The sequence below is a fragment of the Lynx canadensis genome, chromosome B3 (genome assembly GCF_007474595.2).
Source record: "Lynx canadensis isolate LIC74 chromosome B3, mLynCan4.pri.v2, whole genome shotgun sequence".
Taxonomy (NCBI): domain Eukaryota; kingdom Metazoa; phylum Chordata; class Mammalia; order Carnivora; family Felidae; genus Lynx; species Lynx canadensis.
The window spans coordinates 97,457,201-97,473,509 of NC_044308.2; the positions used below are offsets into that span (position 1 = coordinate 97,457,201).

The following is a 16,309-nucleotide window of genomic DNA, read 5'->3' on the forward strand; positions in this document are numbered from 1 at the left end:
ATTTTGCCATTTTCCCTTACTCCAAATCCCTTTTTAAGGTTTAATTGCCCTGAGTCTTTTTCTTGAGACTCATATACTTGCTATTTTGTATTCTAAACCTTTCTTGTTTGCCCACTTTCTCTTAGAAAATGTCTTTTTTTTCTCCTTTTTTTTTGACCTATCTTAGTTTAAAGAAACCTTCTCGGAGCCTGTTTATGATTTTGTGTCTTGCAGCATTTTAATCACAGATTTCCCATCTTGAGGAACCATTTAATTGTTACTGTGTAATTGGTAAACATAATTTTATGTATTCTGTTTTTAGTCAATTGAAGACAATGAAGTATATTTGCCTAATGATGAAATTTGGACCTATGATATTGATAGTGGGTTGTGGTAAGTAATTTTAAATTGCAGAATGTCCAATCTTAAAATCTGATTTAAATATTTTCATAGACTACAGGGAATTTAAGACCAAACTTAGAACATACTGCAACGTTTAGCATGACCCTTTGCTTTTCTTTGAATGCTTTATTCTCTCTGGCTCTTTCTTTCCCCCACTCCCTTCCTCTCTCTGCTCGTTCTTCATTGTTTACCATTCCTCTCAAGGTTCAGGCAACCCCAGAAGACTTTGCTTTGTTGTACCAGTTAATTCCCAATTCTAGTGCCACCTGAAGATTTTGCGATTTTTTTCCCCAGTAGGTTGAAAAATCTTTACCATGGATTAGAGTTTTTACCGTATTGGCTACCATTGCATTTCAATTACAGTTGTCAATGGCAATTTTCACTGAAAGAGTACTCATGGAGTTCAAAGGGAATTTTAATTTGCCTTTCTAGAAAGTCATGGAATTCCATGTTATTCTTGCTGCAGGACCATGCACCTCATGGAAGGAGAACTCCCTACCTCCATGTCAGGAAGTTGTGGTGTTTGCATTAATGGAAAGCTGTACGTTTTTGGAGGATATGATGACAAAGGATACAGCAATCGAGTAATATTTTCTTTCAATTCAGGAGTGCAGCAAAATGTAATATTCAGTGTATCACTTAATCTCGCGTACAAATATTTAAAGGAGAAGATATATGTAGAAAATCTTAAGCTTACAAGGTTTTAAAAATAGAGTGAAAATGCAGCCATTGTGTTCGTCTCTTCCATGTCTTTCTGCTTCAGAGTTCGCTCCCTGCTTAGTTGGTGTCTATAGGGCAGAGCATGATGAGAAAAGATCCATTTCAGTATGTTTTATATGTCATTTTTGCTTCTAAAACACAGCTTTCTTTTTTTATTAACTTTACAATGAAAAATTTTACCTTGCAAAAAGAAAAAAAAAGTTATATTATTAAGTTTTGGATCACATATCCCTCAGACACAGACTTGATTTTTAAATGCCCTGTCTGCTAATGGTGTTCTTCTCTTTTAAAAGCTTTATTTTGTTAATTTGCGAACAAGAGATGGAACCTACGTTTGGGAAAAAATCACCAATTTTGAAGGACAACCACCCACACCACGTGATAAACTTTCTTGCTGGGTATATAAAGACAGGTAATACGGCAGAATCATCTCATTAAGTACACTTTAGCAAGGGTGGTGGCTGAAATAGAGAAAACTTGAAAGTCTGAATTTTTTCAAGATGTAATTATAAACTTGTTTTGACTCTGTTGGTAATGGCAGTTCTGCATCCTGGGTAAGAGCCATGTCATAAAAATAAGCATTGTGGATGCAACTATTTTTTGTAATAAATTTATTATTTAATTAAAATTTCTAAATAGTTAACACATTCACATGGTTCAAAACTCAAGACCATATTAAAAAGTCTACAGTGAAAGGTCTGGCTCCCACCCCTGTCCCTATCCACTCTGTTCCCCCCCCCCCCCCCTGCACAAATAGCTGCTTCAATTAATATCTTTTGTATTCTTACATCAGTGGTTCTCAACCTTGTCTGCAATTGTAATCACCTGGGGATTTTTTTTTTTTTTAATTTCCAAGCCCAGGTGATACTTTACACTAATTAAATGATCATCTCTAGGGTTATGATGTTTTGAAACTCCTCAGGTGATTCCAAGATGCAGACAGGTTTGGAAGCCACTGCCATCAGTGTTACTTTATGCAAATAGAAGCAAATACGTAGGAGTGTGTGCATGTATTCCTTTTTTCTCTCTCTTCCTTACACAAATAGCAGTGTATTCTGTACACTCTTGTGCACCCTGCTGCTTCCATTAGTTAGCAGTGTACCATGGAGATATTTCATCTTTCTGAATCCCTAGTTAGAAAGCTGATTTTCTTCCTCCCTCCCTTTTTTCTTCCTTCCTTCCTTTTTTTCTTTCGTAGCTGCATAGCATTCCCCTTTGAGGATATACCATGGTTTATATAACCTTTCCCCTGAAAATGAAATAACACTTAGATTATTTCTGTTCCTTTGCTGTTACAAACTATGCTTTAATTAATTTAAATGAAATTTATCCATTGGATAAAATTAGATTGCCTTTATAATTCTGACAAATGTTTAGTTTGCCAAAGCTGTTTTAACAAAGTACCATAAACTAAGGGGCTTAAACAACAGAAATGTGCTTTCTCATGTTTCTAGAAACTGGAAGTACGAGATCAAAGGGTCAGCACAATTGGTTCCTTCTCTAGGTTTTGAGAAAAAATTTATTCCATGCCTCTCCCCTAACTTATGGTGATTTGCTGGCAAACTTAAAAAAAATTTTTTTTTCATGTTTTATTTATTTTTGAGTGACAGAGATGGAGTGTGAGCAGGGGAGGGGCAGAGAAAGAAGGAGACACAGAATCCATGAAGCAGATTCCAGGCTCTGAGCTGTCAGCCCAGAGCTGATGCAAGCCTTGAAACTGTGAACCACAAGATCATGACCTGAGCTGAAGTTGGAGGCTTAACCAACTGAGCCACCCAGGCGCCCCATCTTTGATGTTCTTAGGCATGTAGAGACATCACTCTGATCTCTGCTTTCATGTTCACATAGGATTCTCTCTATCTATTCTTATCTGTCTCCAGATTTTCCCTTTTTATAGACGCCAGTCATGCTGGGTTAGGGCCTTCCCTAATGACCTCATTTTAACTTGATTGCCTCTGTAAAGAACCTATCTCCAAATAAGGTCATATTCTGAGATACAGGGGCAGGGGGCAGGCATTAGGACTTGAACATGAATTTTGGAAGAACACAATGAAACACATAGCAATAGATTTTGCCAATTTTTCCTCCATATAAGTGGGCCATTTTGCATTCTCAACAATGGAATGCTTATTTCTCCGTAGTCTTGCCAAGCGTTTGTTGGCAAACTCAGATTGTTTGTTTGCCATACTGATAGATGAGAAATGTCTCAGTCTTATTTTCATTTTTACTGAAACAATTTTTGTGAGTTTGAATGTATTTTCATATATTTAAGGGAAATTTTGATTTCTTTTTCTCTGAACTATTTGTGTCCTTTGCTAATTATTTTCTATTTGAGTTTTGCTTTTATAAACTCAGTTTCTAGGAGTTATTTATGTATTAAGGAAATTAGTGTTTGACTCTGATATGATATGGTATGAATATATTTTTTCCAATTTGTAATTTTCTTTTGAGTTTGCTTATTACTATGTGTTCTACATGCATTAAGCAGATTTTTAAAACTTACTTAGATAAATTCATCAATAATTTCTTTTTTTACCAATAATTTCTTTTATGGCTTGTTGATCTTGAATCTTGATTGCAAAGTTATACATTAATTCACCAATGTATTTTTCTCTAGTACTTTTGTCATTTTATTTTTTACATTTGAATTGTTGATTCATTTGGGGCTTATTCTGAGAATAGTATGAGATATGGATCCAGGTTTATCTTTTTCTGAATGGCTACCTGTCTGTAACTCAGTTATTTCAGATGCTACCTTTATCATGTATTTACCTAATTTTCATTGGTATTTGGATCTGAGTTTTCTATTCTGTTCCATTGATCTGTTAATGCATAAATACTTCACTAGTTTAGATATTGAAGCTCTACAGAGCATTCTTATAGGACTATTATAAATCATAAGTGTATACCTTAAGTAGTTATCACAAAATGACATACTTATGTAACCACCACTCAAGTAAAGAAAGAACATCATCAACACTGTAGAATCCTTCATTATGTCCACTCCTAATGAGTATGCTCAGCCCCCTTCCTAAAGGAAACCATTATCCTGACTTCTGGTATCCTAAATTAGTTATTGTTTTTTATATTTTATATATTTTTGTTTTTTATGTTGATATGGCATCCTATAGAATTTATACTTTAACCAAAATTATATTTTTGAGATTCATTCATGATGTTGTATGTACCTATGGTTTGTTTTCTTTCCTGCATGTTATTATATTAAATGAAATACTGCAATGTATTTATTCATTCTGTTGTTGATAGACATTTGGGTCATTTCTATTTTTTGACTCTTCAGAATAATATAGCTATGAGCATTCTTCTATGTATTTTGGTACATAAGCGTTAACATTTCTGTTGGGCATGTATCTCTTTATTCTCAATGGTATAATCTGATTTCAATATAGTCTAATTTATCATTTTTTCCCTCATGGTTAGTGCTTTTGTGTCCTAGACTTAATTGATCCTAACCTTACAAAGTATGTTTTTGGTCCTTTGAAGTTTTTCTTGTTCACATATACAAGGAACTGGTAACAGTGGTTGCCCCAGGCAGGGAAATTGAGTGACTGAGAGTAGGAGAAGGACTTACTTTTTACTACACCTCTTTAAAAAGTCATGATAAAATACATGTAACATAAAATTTGCCATTTTAACTATACGTAAGCATCCAGTGCAGTGGACAATTACATTCACAGGATTGTACAACCATCACCAGTACATCAAACCTTGGATTGCCAGTAATGTGTTCTGCAAGACAAGCAAACGTTTCTAATAATTTAAAAAAAAATTTTTTTAATGTTCATTGATTTTTGAGAGAGAGAGAGAGAGAGAGAGAGAGTACATTGGAGAGGGGCAGAGAGAGAGGGAGACACAGAATCTGAAGCAGGCTCCAGGCTCTGAGCTGCCAGCACAGAGCCCAATGCAGGGCTTGAATCACGAACTGCGAAATCATGACCTGAGCCAAAGTCGGACGCTTGACTGACTGAGCCACCCAGGTGCCCCTCTAATAAATTTTAACTTGATAAACAAGCAGTGTCTTGCAATACGAGTAGTACATGATGCCGATTGTCCCATAATCACAACTAAGCCAATGGTTCTTGAAATTTGCTTTGATATACAAGTGCTTTGGATTACAAGCATGTTTCTGGAATGAATTATGCTGTCAAACCAAGGTTTTCTGTATTTAGTTAAAAAATTTATCATCACTCCAAACAGAGACTCTGTAGACATTAAGCAATACCTCCTCGTTCCCTCTTCGCCCCAACTTCTGGTAACCTCTAATCTACTTTCTACCTGCATGAATTTGCCTGTTACAGATATTTCATGGAAGTAGAATCATTCAATGTTTGTTTTTTAGTGTCTGGCTTATTTCACTTAAAATGTTTTCAAAGTTCACTATGTTGTGTGTATCGGGGCTTCTTCCTTTTTAAGGCTGAATAACATTCCACTGTATGCCCTGTTACATATTTGTTTATCTGTTCATCTGTTGATGAACATTTGTTTCCACCTTTTGGTTATTGTGAATAATGCTGCTATGAACATTGGCTTACAAGTATTGTTTGAGTCCCTGTTTTCAATTCTAACAGAATTTTCAGGTCATATGGTAATTCTATGTTTAATTTTTTGAGGAAGCACCAAACTGTTTTTTACAGTGACTATGCCATTTTATATTCCCACTGGCATTGTACATGGGTTCTAACTTCTCCATATCCTTGCCAACACTTGCCATTTCTTCCTTTATTTCTTTTTTCTTTTTCTTCTTCTTTTTTAAAAATAATGGGCATGGGTACCTGGGTGTCTCAGTTGGTTAAGCATCTGTCTTCAGCTCAGGTCATGATATCACGGTTTGTGGGTTTCAGCCCCTCATCGGGCTCTTTGCTGACAGCTCAGAGCCTGGAGCCTGCTTTAGATTCTGTGTCTCCTTCTCTCGCTGCCCCTTCCCTGCTCATGTTCTGTCTGTCTGTCTCTCTCTCAAAAAATAAAATAAAAATTAAAAATAATAGGCATCATAGTGGGTGTGAAGTAGTGTTCATTGTGGTTTTAATTTGTATTTCCCCAGAGACTAGTGATGTTGACGATTTTTCATATGCCCGTTGGCCATTTGTAGATCTTCTTTGCAGAAATGTCTATTCAAGCCCTTTGCTCATTGTTAAAAATTGGGTTGTCTTTTTGTTGTTGAGTTATAGAAGTTCTTTACTTATTCTGGATATTAATCTCTTATTGGATATATGTAGTTTTCTTTTGTTGTAATGTTTTTGGCTGGCTTGCCTCATAGAATGAGTTAGGAAATGTTCTTTCCTCTTCATTTCTTTTTAAAAAGACTTTGAGAAGGTTGGTATTAATTATTCTATAAATGTTTGATATCATTTATCACTGAAGCCATCTGGTCCTGGGCTTTTCTTTGTTGGTGGGTTTTTTGATTACTGATTCAATCTCCTTATTATAGTTTTATTCAGTTTTTCTATTTCTTACAAGCCATTTCTGATAGTGTCTTTCCAGAAATTTTTCTATTTCATCTAAATTATCCAGTATGTTGGCATAGTTTTTTGTAGTATTCTCTTAAAATCCTTTTAATTTCTGTAATGTTGATAATAATATCCCCTCTGTCATTTCCAATTTTAGCGCTTGGAGTTTTCTCTTTTTTTCTTTGTCAACCTAGCTAAAGATTTGTCAATTGTGTTGATCTTTTCAGAGAACCAACTTTTAGTTTGTTGGTTTTTTTTCTATTTACTATTTTGCTTATACCCTTTAATTAAACTAAACCCTTCCTTCTGTTATCTTTGGGTTTAGTTTGCTCTTCTCTTTTTTGTTCCTTAATGTGTACAGTTCTGTTATTGATTTGAGATCTTTTAAATAAATTGTAGGCATTTACAGCTATAAAATTCCCTCTGAGTGCCATCTTCATTGTACACCATAAGTTTTGTTTTATTGCATTTTCTTTTTTGTTTGTTTTATTGTGTTTTCATTCATTTCAAGGTAATTTTTAATTTCCTTTGTGACTTTTTTCTCTACCCATTAGGTTGACAGGTTATTTGTTTGTTTGTTTGTCTTTTCCTTTCAGCACTTTAAAGATTTTATGACATTGCTTTTGGCCTCCATTTTTCTGGTGAGAAATTCACTCTCATTCGTGTTTTTGTTCCCCGGTATATGTCTTTTTTACTCTGGCTTTTCTTTATTTGTTCTTTATTTTTGCTCTTCATTGATTTGATTAAAATGTTCCTACATGGGGGAGCATGGATAACTCAGCTGGCTAAGCTTCCAACTCTTGATTTCGGCTCAGGTCATGATCTCCTAGCCCCATGTTGTTGTTGGCACTGAGTGTGGGGCCTCCTTGGAATTCTTTCTCTCTCCCTCTCTCTGCCCCTCCCCCACTCATACTTGTGCACATGCTCTCTCTCTCTCTCAATAAATAAATAAACTTTTTTTTTTTTTTTAACAAATATTCCTGCTTGTAGTTTCCTTTGTATTTATCCAGATTGGAGTGTGCTGAGCTTGGGTTGGTGGGTTTATATCTTTCATCAGTTTTAGAAACCTCTTAGTAATTTTCAAATATTTCTTCTACACATTTATTTGTCTCTCCATCTTCAAGGGCTCCTGTTTAGTGCACATTAGGCCATTTGATATTGTTCCACAGAGCTTGGGCTCTCTGGGTTCCCCCCCCCTTTTCTTCTCTTTGTTTTAATTTGAATACTTTTTATTAACCTCTTGACCTATCTTCAAGTTCACTGGTATTTTCCATTGCTATGTCCAGTCTCCTGTGAAGCCTGTTTATTCAGGTCTTTATTTCTTACATTTTCCCCCATTTTCAGCATTTCCACTTAGTGGTTATTTTTCATCATTCTGTGTCTCTGCTGGAATTGTTCTGTTCTTCCTGCATTTTGTCCACATTTTACAAACTAGGTCTGTTATCATCTTTATCATAGTTTATCATAGTTATTGTAAATACCATGCTGACCACCTTGTGGTCAGCTTATATTGGCTCTCTGCTCTCTTGATCATAGGTTATTTATTTATTTATTTATTTTACCTTTTCATGTATCTTGTATTTTTTTTTTACCACGTGCTAGACATTCTGTGTGAAAGAATGGTAAAGATTGGAAAAAATGATATTTGTCTTCAGAAAAGGACATGTCCTTTATGTTTTTCTCAAGCTGCTAGAGTGGGAGTTCAGTCAGTCTCATTTGTAGTTGATTTGTGTTTGAGGCTGTTATAACTTTAGTTTGATTCCATTGTACAACTGGCTTCAGATGTTTTGAGGCAAGATCAGGACTTTCCTTTGCTAGGACCCCATGTTTGAGCATCGCAGATTTTCCAAAGATGTTCTGCTGTGCTTCACAGAGTTCCAAGCCTCAGAACCGTGGAAGGTCTCTCCCTGTTTTGTAGCCTCATTGGTAGGTCTTTGGATTACTAGGGAGTTCTCTTTGCTCTCCAGTCCCCCCTTTCGCTTTCCATACCTTAGGAGATCATTTTCAGCCTTGTATGTCCTCCTCTGGGCTTTTGAGAGCAGGCATCCTGTGTGCTGTAATGGCTTGGTATGCTTCTGAGGTATTTCCGTCAGCTCTTCTGTCCTGATCTCAAATGTTAGAAGACTCAGTTTAGTAGATTATTGCCTATTGGTGACCAACCATGAGCTCTCTGAAGACTATGTGAAAGACTTGTCGAGTGGATTCAATCTCCCACTGTGCTGATTTTCTTAAGATTCTAATTTGCCATGCCAGCCTACATGCAGCTATTACAATTTTGGGTGTCTTTTACAAAGCCTATCTGTCCCGGATTCTTCCTCCTCTTGCTATTGCACCAGGAATGAAAGCAGCTGTGCGCATGTCTCTTCTCTCCTATTGAGAACTCATCACTTTCTGGCATTAGTTCATTTAGGATTCTTCCCTTCTCTCCTTGATTTTTTTTAAACTGGTTTTGTAGTTTATTTGGCTTGTTTAGATTACTAGGGGGAGAGAGAGATGAGCTCCTTTGCAAACAGACTGGAAATAGAACATCTGAAATGTGTTCTCTTGTACTTGTTTTTCAGATTAATATATTTTGGTGGCTATGGGTGTAGGAGACACAGTGAACTCCAGGACTGTTTTGATGTTCATGATGCATCTTGGGTAAGACAGTAACCACTGTTTACATTTTCCTCAAATTTAGTATCCCCTTAAAGTCTCTAGACACAATGAGCCCAATCTTTCTCAGTTTAAATTGCCATAATTGACACTGTGGAAAAAAAATGTGTTTTCTTTCTTTTGGATTTAGATTCAGTTGGAGGAAGTTCTCTCACCTACTGGTATTAGCCTTCATGGCTACTGGCAGAGTAATTTCTTACATTCATCACTCACACCTGCTTCTGTTAGACAAGTGGTGACTTTAGCACAACTTGGAAAAACTTTGTTCATAGATAACCAGAATGGCTGTTGCCGATACACACCTCCTTTTAGGTATGTCCACCAGAACTATTCATAGCTCAGACTGGCCTCTGTAATGCAGTAAGTTGATAGTGACTTTACCTTTCCTACGTCTTACTGGTTAGAGAATAATCTATTACTAATGAAATAAGACATGACATAAAAATGAAACCTTTTAAGAGATAACTTAAAATTTTTTTTAATGTTTATTTATTTTTGAGAGAGAGACAGAGACAGAGAGAGACAGAGGGGTAGGGGCAGAGAGAGAGAGGGAAATAGAATCTGAAGCAGGTCCAGGCTCCGATCTGCCAGCACAGAGCCCAATGCGGGGCTCGCACTCTTGAACCGAGAGATCATGACCTGAGCTGAAATGGGACTCTCAACCAACTAAGCCACTCAGGCGCCCCTAAAAGATAACTGTAAAAACCATTGATCCCAGGGGTGCCTGGCTGGCTCAGTCGGTGAAGCATGTGACTCTTAATCTTGGGTTTGAAAGTTCAAGCCCCATGTTGGGTATACAGATTACTTAAAAATAAAATCTTAAGCTAAACCAAACCAAACAAACACAACATTGATCCCAGCACCAAGATACATAGTAACTCTTTGGTTTTACCTTCTACTAGCATATAGTATTTTTGTACATTATAATATAAATATATATGTACACTTCATGTATATGTTTTTGTATATGGGTATTTAAAAAGTTCTCTGTGTATTTCCATGGTTTTTGAGTTTTAAAATAAAATATGTGTAAAGCTTTGCTACTTATAGTATTACTGATAATTTTCAGAACTATACATCCCCATTACTTCTATCTAATTTTTTTACTCATTTTTTTTTTCTCCTCTAGTACAGGTTAGGCTAAGGATCATGTCCTGAAGTTTCTGGTGTACCAGTAGATTTTTTTCTCTTAGATTTTAAATTAAGTAAATCATTTAGTTTGTTTAATTTGTTTCACAAGTCCTGCCAAAAATGAATGATGTATTTCTGGCACAGAACATAAAACCAACACAGTGGTAAGCTAGAGTAGTAACAGAGGATTTCAACAATCCAGAGATGCTAAATATAGTATAACTGCTAAATGGGTACCTCGCTGACAGTTTTGTTTCCTAGAAGACAAAGAAGAGAGTGAGCACAAGTTTGACCTATGCGAACAAACTGCTTGGTTAAATAGAAGTGGTTGGAACTCTTTGGAAACAAGAACCATGGTCCCCTAAAGTTCCTAATTGCAAAGATTAGGAATTCTGAGCATGTACTCTAGGAAAACAGATTGCAAAATATAAATGTCATTCTGTTCTTTGCAAGTTTAAAAGAGACAATCCTTGAGAGGATTGGCAGGTTATCAATGAGTAAAGTTATGATTCACTGGAAGCAATGCTATGAGAGGACAAGTTGCCAGGTGGTGGCTGTTACTGGCCCGGAGGCGACACTTTGTGAGCCACTGCTGTACGCGTTAGCTTTATGACTATGCTAACACTTAACTCTATGTTTGTAATGGTGCCTATTATTTCACTGGTAAATATGCAATTAAATTTATAACATTAATCTAAAAATTATAAAAGCTTTTAAATATTTAAAAAACTTCTGTTTTAGGAAGAACAGATATTCTGGGGGTGGCATAATGATGTTCAGATATTTGATACAAAGACACGGAGTTGGTTCCAACCAGAAATTAAAGTAAGTATTGTAAAAAGTTACCTTTCTTTATATTGATATATCCATTGATAGTTTAAAAGGATACAGTTTTGCTAAGTTATTTGGATTTTAGCAATTGAGTTTATATTTATATATTAAGGGGGTCCCCGAGTACTGTCACTAGTAGTTTTTTTTTAATCACCTATTTTTCTCCAGGTTAGCTAAGGTTTTCTAGAAAAATCTTCTAAAGAGGGTTCCATCATCATTCTTTAGCCACAAGTGTGATGTCCTTATTTAATAATGGCACTTTTAAAATGTCCTTTTATAATGAAGTCCACAATTTTAAAAAGCCCATATTTCATAAACTCTTGAAATCTACATGCGGTTATAGCATGACAAAAAATACATTATTAATACTCTTTCAAGTGCTGGTGAACAAACACAAATTCAAGTTGGTTTAAGATATAACGAATTTTCACATGGGGAGAAGTCTGTTTTGGAGTGGCTCACACAGTGGAAGAGCTGCAAGGGCTTGAGCCTCAGGAACTTGCCCAAGTTACTCAACAGCAACAATGTTTTCCATCTCTGTTAGTTTCTCTCTGCTTCTCTTTATATGCTAGCTCCATTCTGTCTACTGCAGACAAGCCAGCTCTTTTAGGAGGGAATATGGTCCTGGCTATCCAAACAGTCTTTTCTACTGGTGCTGTATTCTTTCAATGTCTACAAATAAGTCTTAGAAAAGGACTCTGGTTGTATTTGGGCATGTTCCCACTCTCTACATTGGTCCCTGTTGCCAAGGGGATAATTGGTTTAGGCCCAAGTCTCAGGCCTACCTTAAGGGAGCAGGATTTTGTGGCTGACGAACTCACCAGAACTGTGCAGAATGGAATGCTGAACAGGCAAAACCAAAATTGTCCACTAATATGCATATATGACATACATACATTTGAATTTTAAGATTTATGTCTTTTGTTAATGAAATAAAAGCATTTTATCTCTGTTCACATAATTATATTGGAACAAGCAAGTGCAGAGAAAATTGTTGAGAATGGATCTACTGAAACTCATCCTAGATCTTTTTCAGGCATCTGTACCCTCTATTTAGAGAAAAATCAGGGATCTATAGCTATTGAAGGCGAATTTCTAGAACATGCTCCTGTAGGGGCACCTGGCTGGCCCAGTTGATGGAGCATGCAACTCTTGGTCTCAGGATCATGAGATCAAGTTCCATGCTGGGCTGGAGCCTACTTAAAAAAACAAAAAAAAGGATGTGCTCCTGGGGATGAGGGAGCTGAGGTACTTATATTTGAACTTCAAGTCTTTCTCTGGCTCCTTCTTTCCCTTCTTACCTCAGTTCATAGCCCTCCCTTCCTGCTATAGTAGTCTTACATGCACATGTCCCTAATTTAGTTCATAATTACCAATATTTTCACTGTAATTTCTCTGATGATTTCTTCAAATAAGTTTTTATATTATTTATATTTTATCTGAAAGTTTTTCTGACATGGTTGTAGCTGGAATCCACTCTCTTCATTTTTTAGGGACACTCTTAAATTACTTTATTATTTCCAAATATCAACATCAAAAGACAAGGCAGCATGGTAGAGTGTACCAATTATTGGTGTAAAAGTTGAAAAAAATTGGAATTGCATTCTAATTCTGTCATAAAAGAGCTATGTCCTTCAGATAAGCCATGTAATGTGTGATCTGTAAAATAGAAGGGTTGAAGGTGTTTTTCCTACATGGGATTTTTATCCCTTAAGAACAGTATGTTAGTAATTGGGATCTTTGAGTTATTTTCAGTATTTCAAGCAACTTAATAAGCATTGTGCATTATTTATGCAGTTACAGATTAATGCAGATGCCATTTCTTTGTTTTTGTTTAGAATTATGTGAACTCATTCAGAAGTTTTAGGTGGTTATGAGATGTATTTGATAAAAATTCAATATTTGTTGCATAATAGATATGTTTATAGTAGAATAATTTTTCCAAAATTTCAGATCAGGGGTGGGGTAATAATAAAAACTATGTTTTGCTGGAATGACTGGGGACCACATTTCAGAAGGTTCTCTCTCATTTAAGTGTTAAATTGGTAATATCTAAATAATTTCTTACTGTATTGGTTTCGGGACAGTGATTCAAGTAAGCCTGAAAAGTCGAGGAAATTCTGATATTGAATGTAGAGTTTAAACTTCCTGTGCCCACATTCAGTAGCCAATGTGCTGAAAATGTTGAAAAGGTTCTTTTAGAACTTGGAATGAAATGCATAAACAAAGACTCCTACCATGAACACGTGGAAATTATGCAGAAAAATTTCCCTTAGAATCTCATTAATTCATCTACCCATTATACTCTGTCTTTACCCACGAATACAAAACTTCTCCACAGAAAAGATCTGCTGTATTTGTTCAAAGTAAAGTATGGAAAAGTGTTATTAGTTAATGGGAAGAGTTTTAACAAGCTACAAAGGACTGTTTGGCTTAAAGCAAGAGTGAAAGTTTTACTGTGGAATTTGAGATATCAAGAGTTTTAGGGGGGCAGATTTAATTTTTCAGGGTCTCTGAGATTATCACACTGTGCACTGCTTGCTCACAATATTACCTCAGGGGTGGGGGAGGCAGGGAAAGGGAAGTGAGGAAAGAATAGTTTAAATTTGATTTTTAAATATTTATAATTCAAGGTGAAATTTACATGAAATTTTATTTTGCCAAATAGTGTCAGGCATTTAAGAAAAACACTTTATTCATTTTTTTTTATTTTATTTTTTATTTTTTAAAATATACATCCAAATTAGTTAGCATATAGTGCAACAATGATTTCAGGAGTAGATTCCTTGGTGCCCCTTACACATTTAGCCCATCCCCCCTCCCAAAACCCCTCCAGCAACCCTCAGTTTGTTCTCCATATTTATGAGTCTCTTCTGTTTTGTCCCCCTCCATGTTTTTATATTATTTTTGTTTCCCTTCCCTTATGTTCATCTGTTTTGTATCTTAAAGTCCTCAGATGAGTGAAGTCATATGATTTTTGTCTTTCTCTGACTGACTAATTTCACTTAGCATAATACCCTCTAGTTCCATCTACGTAGTTGCAAATGGCAAGATTTCATTCTTTTTGATTGCCGAGTAGTACTCCATTATATATACATACATACGTACATACCACATCTTTATCCATTCATCCATCGATGGACATTTGGGCTCTTTCCATACTTTGGACTTTTGTGAATTATTGAATTATAGTGCTGCTATAAACAGGGGGGTGCATGTGTCCCTTCAAAACAGCACATCTGTATCCCTTGGATAAATGCCTAGTAGTGCAATCGCTGGGTCGTAGGGTAGTTCTATTTTTAGTTTTTTCAGAAACTTCCATACTGTTTTCCAGAGTGGCTGCACCAGCTTGCACTGCCACCAACAATGCAAAAGAGATCCTCTTTCTCTGCATCCTCGCCAACATCTATTGTTGCCTGAGTTGTTCATTTTAGCCATTCTGACAGATATGACGTGGTATCTCATTGTGGTTTTGATTTGTATTTCCCTGATGATGAGTGATGTTGAGCATTTTTTCATGTGTCGGTTGGCCATCTGGATGTCTTCTTTGGAGAAGTGTCTATTCATGTCTTTTGCCCATTTCTTCACTGGATTATTTGTCTTTTGGGTGTTGAGTTTGGTAAGTTCTTTACAGATTTTGATACTAACCCTTAGCTGGTATGTCATTTGCAAATATCTTATCCCATTCCATCAGTTGCCTTTTAGTTTTGCTGATTGTTTCCTTCTCTGTGCAGAAGGTTTTTATCTTGATGAGGTCCTAATAGTTCATTTTTGCTTTTGTTTCTCTTGCCTCTGGAGACATGTTGAGTAAGAAGTTGCTGAGGCCAAGATCAAAGAGGTTTTTGCCTGCTTTCTCCTCGAGGATTTTGGTGGCTTCCTGTCTTGCAGTTAGGTCTTTCATCCATTTTGAGTTTATTTTGTGTATGGTGTAAGAAAGTGGTCCAGGTTCATTCTTCTGCATGTTGCTGTCCAGTTTTCCCAGCACCACTTGCTGAAGAGACTGTCTTTGTTCCACTGGGTATTCTTTCCTGCTTTGTCAATGATTAGTTGGCCATACATTTGTAGGTCCATTTCTGGGTTCTCTATTCTGTTCCATCATTTTATTCATTTTTTAATGTTTGAGAGAGAGAGAGAGAGCGCGCAGGGGAGGGTCAGAGAGAGAGAGAGCGGAGACACAGAATCTGAAGCAGGCTCCAGGCTCTGAGCTGGCAGCACAGAGCTCAATATGGGGCTCTAACTCACAAACCATGAGATCCTAACCTGAACTGGAGTCAAATCTCAACCGAGGGAGCCACCCAGGTACCCCTAAGAAAAACACTTTAAAAAGTAAAGGGAAACAAAAATAATATAAAAACAGGGAGGGGGACAAAACAGAAGAGACTCATAAATATGGAGAACAAACTGAGGGTTACTGGAGGGGTTCTGGGAGGGGGGATGGGCTAAATGGGTAAGGGGCATTAAGGAATCTACTCCTGAAATCATTGTTTCACTATATGCTAACTAATTTGGATGTATATTTTAAAAAATAAAAAATAAAAGAGAAAGTAAAGATCAGGGTGAGTAAATTTCATTCTTGAAGAGCAGTATTTATCTATAATCATTACTATTTACAATTAACTTTTTTTTAATGTTTATTTATTTTGAGAGAGAGAGAGAGAGCAATTAGTAGGGAAGGGTCAGAGAGAGAGGGAGAGAGAGAGAGAGAGAGAGAGAGAGAGAATACCAAGCAGATGTTATGCTGTCAACACAGAGCCATACGTGGGGTTTGTTATCACCAATCGTGAGATCATGACTTGAGCTGAAACCAAAAGTCAGGTGCTTAACCAACTAAGTCACCCAGGCGTCCCTACAATGAACTTTTGCATCAGGGTGTTTATCGAATTATAGGGGTAATGGTGACTAGGTAGTCAGGTATTTCTCATACTGAGCATGAGTGTGACTTCCTTAGAGATGTTTCAAGTTTTGCACTCTGTTTCCTCCTCTCTGCCTGCAGGGTGGAGTCCCACCGCAGCCGCGAGCCGCGCACACGTGTGCAGTTCTTGGAAATAAGGGCTATATCTTTGGCGGACGTGTTTTGGTTAGTGTTTTTCATGAAAATGATATTTTTATGTGTGCTTCTGCTC

The 16,309-nt window shown here is 36.5% G+C and overlaps 1 protein-coding gene across 2 annotated transcripts in view; it reads left to right on the plus strand.

The window, feature by feature from the left end:
- The window catches only part of KLHDC1 (kelch domain containing 1), a 53,420-nt gene that overhangs the window by 14,196 nt on the left and 22,915 nt on the right, over window positions 1–16,309 (plus strand). For both annotated transcript variants that reach the window (XM_030319042.1, XM_032593709.1), the window contains exons 2-7: window positions 302–372; window positions 848–965; window positions 1,395–1,513; window positions 9,131–9,209; window positions 11,097–11,180; window positions 16,180–16,263. In XM_030319042.1, coding sequence (XP_030174902.1) covers window positions 302–372; window positions 848–965; window positions 1,395–1,513; window positions 9,131–9,209; window positions 11,097–11,180; window positions 16,180–16,263 — 555 coding nt within the window. The remainder of the gene's footprint in view (window positions 1–301; window positions 373–847; window positions 966–1,394; window positions 1,514–9,130; window positions 9,210–11,096; window positions 11,181–16,179; window positions 16,264–16,309) is intronic.